This window comes from Triticum aestivum, chromosome 4A, assembly GCF_018294505.1.
Source record: "Triticum aestivum cultivar Chinese Spring chromosome 4A, IWGSC CS RefSeq v2.1, whole genome shotgun sequence".
NCBI lineage: Eukaryota > Viridiplantae > Streptophyta > Magnoliopsida > Poales > Poaceae > Triticum > Triticum aestivum.
Window position 1 is genome coordinate 109,721,581 of NC_057803.1, and position 6,705 is coordinate 109,728,285.

Consider the following 6,705-nt stretch of genomic DNA (forward strand, 5'->3'; position numbering starts at 1 on the left):
CGAGTATAAGGGGATTAACAACCCTCTTGTCTGCGTTAGGTGCAAGTATTTTTGTGTGTGTCTGCAGGTACTGTCGACCTTTGTTTGCGTGAATCTCCTATTGGATCGATAAATCTTGGTTCTTAACTGAAGGAAATACATTCTATTACTATACTACGTCACTCTTCCTCTTTGAGGAAATCCTAACACCTATCACAAGTAGCAAGCGTGCTAGGACCACTCGTAGAGAGGCAGCTCCGCCACCGGCCACGTTGGCGTGGGCGAGCAGGTGGCGTGACGACACCTCAAGCCGGTCAGCAAAGAGCTTGAAGAGGTAGGCGTACCAGAGCGCGATGGAGGCGTGATGATCAACGTCGCAGGAAGAGCTTGAGGAGGGAAGGCGGCCATGACGCCCGCGGCGGCGGCGCTTGGCCTCTGCTAGGACATTATCTCCAGCCGATGGACCCGGACCGCTTTCCGCTCGGCCACATTGGTGAGCTGCCGATGAGCCGCACCCGCCGCACCTCCTCTCTTCCTCCCATCCATTCCTAATGCGGCGGAGTGAGTGGATACAATGTGGGACGAGGGGAAGGGGAGCAACCTCGTCGTTCGCTCCCTGGTGTATATATCTATCAAACACGAAGGATCGAGAAAAGTGACATGGCAGATCTTATTTTTCAAGATTCATGCCGAAAAACGAACAGTTGAATCAGCGTTCGAGACGAGATTGTTATAAACTTATAGAGCATAATTGGTTTGATGCCAAAAATTGGCATGCCAACATTTGGCAAATGCCAAATATCGGCTAGTGCTTGGCTGGCTGCCATGTTTACTTGTTAACCTCACAAAAAGTTGCCAATTATTGGCAACTTTTGATATTGCCAATTGTTGGCTTGCCAAGTATTGACAATGTCAAATATTGGCGTCAAACCAATTATCCTCATAATCCCTCGGTTGGTCCTTAAAAAATTTCGGGGCTGTTTGGTTTACTGCCCTGAGGCGCCGGACCAAAAAATTGGTCATTGACCAGCTGTAGGGTGCATGTTTGGATGGGATCCAAATAATTGGCACGCCAGCCCGCCTCACCTTTCCTCTGCTTCTTTTACGCCAATCTATTGGTAAAGGCGAGGGCGGTGGAATCGTTGGCCAATTTTTTGGCTCGCCAACAGCGCCAACGATTTGGCGGGGCTAACTTGGGCTGAAACCAAACAACCCCGAAGAGCGATACGGTACGCATTTCCCAATACTAGACCATTCAGGATAACCGTTTCATGGTACCGTGTTTTTTTTCCTTTGACCGTCTTTGTAGTATAACTATTGCCGGAGGTTCGCTCCACCTTAATTATTAGGCTGGTTATAGTGGGAAGTAACTTAGATTAGTGTCATGCATATGATACTAGACTAAGTTACTATCTTCATAGTACAAAGTAACATACTAGTAGTGTCATATGTGGCTTCATTTATTAGCTTGTAGACTCATCTTGTTTTGAGAAGTGCTATGTTACAGTAACATATTATGTTACCACTTCTTATTAATTACATGCTACATAAGCAAAAAAAATTTGAAATGCGCTATGTTACTATTAAGTTACTCCCACTACGACTAGCCTTAACCCTCCGCCTCTTCCCTTCCCAGTTCCCAGTTTCCCACCCATCACGGAGGCAACGCCGCCTTAACTTTCCCTCTTCCAAAGTTCAAAAAGAGCAAGTGAAAAAAATCTCCCCCCTCCCCAGCCGCCTCCCGCCTGCGCCTCGTGGTCGCGGAGATGGCGGGCGCGAAGGGCGACGGGCCGGCGATCGGCATCGACCTCGGGACGACCTACTCCTGCGTGGCCGTGTGGCGGCCGTCGCACAACCGCGTCGAGGTCATCCCCAACGACCAGGGCAACCTCACCACGCCCTCCTGCGTCGCCTTCACCGACACCATGAGGCTCATCGGCGACGCGGCCATGAACCAGGCCGCCACGAACCCCGTCAACACCGTATTCGGTAATAACTAGATCTGATCTCGATCTGCTGGTCTATATGTTTGATTTCTCAGCAGCGGCAGCTCTGTTCGTCACTCGTCAAGTTTGCTAGGTCGATGGATCTTTGTTAAGATCCCCGCCATCGATGTTTCCCCCCCTTGTTTTGCTGCTGCTGCTGTTGTTTGTGGTGATGCGCTTTTTATTTGGGCGCGCGATTAATTGTTTGCTTACCCTAAAATACCCTAGAAAGTACTATTACGCTGCAAAACCCTCCAACTTTTCGCTGGATTCTTCACGCGAACCTGTTTCGTACATCGGGAAAATCCATGTGCAAAAAAATGGTGTACTTGCCTTCTACATATCCAAAATAAACTAGATTTTGTTTATGGCCAGGGAACGTCTAGAAAGGCTTATCTCCGGTACTAACATTATTTAGAGTTATCTGACACCGAAAAATTAGCTCAGGTAGTCATCAACTGGGCTAGCAATTTTGGAAAACATGAAGTTCTAATACACAATCTGAAGATGTGAAATATTGTGAAAAATAGAGGTAACGAAGCAAACAAAAGTACCAGCATCCTTGTGCAACAAAAACGAATAGGAACACACTTCTGAAAAGTTACTATTGAAGTTTTATGTTCCTTCAAAGTCTCTGATTAGATGGTTTCCAGTTGCGTTGTAGTTGTATGATTTCCTAATTGTGTTACAGTAGGATGATATTACAATTGTAGGATTTGCAGACCTATTTCCATGTCACAACCTAGATGCAACAATCTTTGTTGGATTTGTTCATAGATTATTCTTCCAAAAATGTGGTTAGTTCTTGTACATGACTGGAACCCATATTCTTATCAGCTTATGTGCTCTATCAATCTATTGTAGCAAACAGGACTTCTCTTTTTGTTGTCGTTCATCCAAAATCTTAGTTCGATGCATATGATTTTATTGTAGAACGCACATGTAATATCAAATCTAAAGAGGACATGGTAGTATATGCATATAGTATGAGATCCAACATCATCCAAGCCATGCATATAGATAATAGAGGTCATGAAATTACATTTTATTGAAAAGGAGGGTACACCCCTGGCCTCTGCATCATTGTGATGTGCACAACCACAGATAATGGATTTACTTAAAAGCCATTTTCTTCCAGTTAACTTGATAGCTGGCCTGTTTTTTACCTCAGAAATAAGGTGGTAGCTTAGAGATAATCACTTTGTAATTTGTTTAGTTCATAATAATTCTATATATCCGTTGTTCTGTCTCAAAATATACATATCTCGTGTTGTATATGGTACAAACATCAAAATGAGTCATATAAATTAATACATGTGTCATACCCACTTGTGCTTGTGCCTGAAAGCTTGGCTGTGATGCTGTCTCAACGCATGTGGGTTAAAATGATACCATCTCAGCCATGTCTAGAAATTACATGATCTAGATATATGTTTCTTTTCGTGATTAATATTGGATTTCTATGAAGCCTCTCATTAGTAAATTATATATGAGATACATGATGATAATTTCAATCTTGTAAACTGAATATATACTTATAAACTGAATATATGCAGGAGTGCTGCTTGCAGTTTCTTGACAAGTAAACAGTCAGTGGCATTTTAGTTGGAGCATCCTGCAAAAACCAAATGTACATATATCCAGGAAATCCCATAGATTTTTGACAGGAAAAGAATGTTAGTTTATTAGCATAAAATATCCCTGAATTTCGTTCGTAAATGAGTCATGCAGAAAAGTTGATGTAAACTTCACAGCTACAAGTTCATTGTGCAACAGATATAGGATACCTTGCGATACGATGTTTGGATGTTTGTGGGCCTCATTGTGTGTAATGCATTGCAAACTGTAGTTTACCCTACATAAGGCCACTCCCAATGCTTGTATCTTTAGTATGGTTTCATAGGCAAAAATTTGATGTGGCACCCTATTTAATGAAGAAAGAGAGAGCAACCATATCTTAATCTAGATATTGATCTTAGCACAAAATCCAAGGCATCTCATAACTTTTCTCTCACAAAAGACATTAAATGAGGGTTATTTTTAGAAACAACACTAATATATAATGGCATCTCATAACTTTTCTCTCACAAAAGACAATAAATGAGGGTTATTTCAGAAAAGCACTAATATATAATGCGTTGGAACTGTTATATCTAAACATCTATTTATATAGCTTAAGATATAGTGCACTGGGATTGCCCTAATTGGCATTGCTTTGAAACTACTATCTAAATATGCATTTTGTGATGGAATTGGTTCCTAAATATGCAATTCTGTGAAATTAGTCTTAAAATCTTGAATTTTGTGATATACCATTACTTTTGCAAAATAAAATGCTGGAACTAATTATTCCAATTTTCTTCAGATGCCAAGCGACTAATTGGTCGTCGATTCACCGATGCATGTGTGCAAGGAGATATCAAGCTATTCCCATTCAAGGTCATTTCAGGCCCTGGTGACCGGCCGTTGATTGTGGTGAAGTACAAGGATGAGGTGAAACGGTTCGCAGCTGAGGAGATCTCCTCTATGATGCTCGTCAAGATGTGGGAGATCGCTGAGGCCTATCTCGGCACAGCGGTGAAAAATGTTGTCATCACCGTTCCAGTCTACTTCACTGACTCCCAACGCCAGGCCACCATTGATGCCGGCGCCATTGCTGGTCTTAATGTCATGCGCATCATCAATGAGCCCTCTGCTGCAGCCATTGCCTACGGTCTTGACAAGGGATCTCGCAAAGGTGAAGGAAAGACAGTGCTCATCTTTGATCTTGGTGGTGGTACCTTGGATGTGTCAATTATAACAATTCACATGGGCATCTTCACTGTCAAGGCCACATCTGGTGACACGCACCTCGGCGGGCAGGATATCAACAGCCGGATGGTGGAACACTTTGTGCAGGATTTCCTTAAGAGACACAAGAGTGACATCAGAAACAACCCAAAGGCGCTCATGCGTCTGAGGGCGGCCTGTGAGAGGGCCAAGAGAATGCTGTCTTCCATGGTGCAGGCAAAATTTGAGATCGACTCACTCCACGACAGCATTGACTTCTATGGCACCATCACCCGTGCCCGTTTTGAGGAGCTCAACATGGACCTTTTCCGTAAATGCACCGAACATGTCGAGAAGTGCCTCGCTGACGCCAAGATGGACAAATCCCAAATCCATGATGTCGTGCTCGTGGGTGGCTCCAGCCGGATCCCCAAGGTGCAGCAGCTACTCCAGGATTTCTTCGATGGGAAGATGCTCTGCAAGAGCATCAACCCTGATGAGGCTGTTGCCTACGGTGCCGCTGTCCAGGCCGCAGCCCTTAATGGTGAATGTGACCAGAAGGTGAAGGATTTGCTCCTTCTTGATGTCACGCCCCTCTCGCTCGGGGTAGAGATAGTAGGTGGTTTCATGAGTGTGGTGATCCCCAGGACCACCACCATCCCCTCCAAGAAGGACCGGATCTACACGACCATCTCTGACAACCAGACCAGCGTTCTCTTCAAGGTGTATGAGGGTGAAGGGTCGATGACTAAAGACAACAACCTCCTTGGCAAGTTCACTCTCTGCGGCGTCCCCCCAGCGCCAAAGGGTGTGCCACAGTTCAATGTGACATTCGAAATCGAAGCCAACTGTATTCTGAAGGTGTCCGCTGTGGATACGACGACTGGAAACAAGAACAGCATCACCATCATCACAGACAAGGGTGGGCTGAGCAAAGAGGAGATTGATCGCATGGTGCGAGATGCTGAGAAGTACAAGTCGGATGACATGAAGGAAATGAAGAAAATAATAAAGAAGGAAGACGGGGAGGGTTGGGTGAGCAAGGAGGAGTTCGAGCGCATGGTGCAGAAGAAGCGCATGATGCTGTCCGAAGACAAGACACAAGTTAAGAAGATAAAGAACGAAGGCGGAGGCTGGTAAGGTGCTCAATGTGCTTCTGCAAGCCTATGATCGCGCTGCTTTTGCTATAGTTCATGTTTAGTATCAGTGCCCTCTGCAACTTCAGGAATGGCCATTCTTCTAGCCTAGTATAGTTGTTAATATGCTTCATGTGGTTCTGGAACAACTGAGTGAACTTATATATATCGGTTGCATGTCTACCATCTGCCTGATGAATAGGCACTTTTGGTGCTGTTGATCTGCGGCGTACGGCCAGTTCAGTTGGTTTGCGAGATTTCCGTCTCGGTTTACCACCGGCTGTGATTTGTGGCATTTGCAATTTCCCCTGTTGCATCAGCCCAGTTTTAGTTCTGGTTACATGATGAGTTGGGCCTTTTGGAAATTTCTGTCTCTGGTGAGCTTACTACGCTCAACACATAAAAATGCATCAAGAGTTTTCGTGCATTTCTGTCTTAAAAAAGAGAGTTTTCGTGCACTTTTGTTTGCAACTCCATATGTGCAAACCGCATACAAAACAGTGGCTGGACCTTGTAGGTATTTTGTACTGATGCTTTTTCTGTCTCTGGCAGTGGTTTCACCATTATCTAATGTATACAGTATACAGACAAATTTTACATTTCAGCAACGAGTAGGTTGTTGCGTGGATAGATGTGGGTCGAGCAGGTGTCTGCTTGGTGCCGCTTCGACCGAGTCTGAATCTGCTGCCGCAAGTGTACCACGGCAGCGATTCATGCCGCAAAAGACCGCGGCGGCGGGATGATTGCTCGACCAAACGCGCACCAACACAACACAATAGCATCCGGACCGATTGCAGGGAGATACACGCTGTGATCCCGGGCTCTGCACATGTCAT

At 44.8% G+C, this 6,705-nt stretch overlaps 1 protein-coding gene across 1 annotated transcript; it reads left to right on the forward strand.

Annotated features, from left to right (window-relative positions):
• Positions 1–1,608: 1,608 nt before the first annotated feature.
• Positions 1,609–6,173, forward strand: LOC123085456 (heat shock cognate 70 kDa protein). The gene is made up of 2 exons (XM_044507092.1): positions 1,609–1,968; positions 4,330–6,173. The coding sequence occupies exons 1-2, from the start codon at positions 1,746–1,748 to the stop codon at positions 5,871–5,873; spliced, it is 1,767 nt and encodes a 588-aa protein (XP_044363027.1). The 5' UTR covers positions 1,609–1,745; the 3' UTR covers positions 5,874–6,173.
• The last annotated feature ends 532 nt before the right edge of the window (positions 6,174–6,705 follow it).

Coding starts and splice junctions, on each gene's coding strand:
- LOC123085456 (XM_044507092.1), top strand. CDS start 1,746: ATGGCGGGCGCGAAGGGCGACGGGCCGGCGATCGGCATCGACCTCGGG. Junction 1,969..4,329: donor CCCCGTCAACACCGTATTCG/GTAATAACTAGA, acceptor AATTTTCTTCAG/ATGCCAAGCGACTAATTGGT.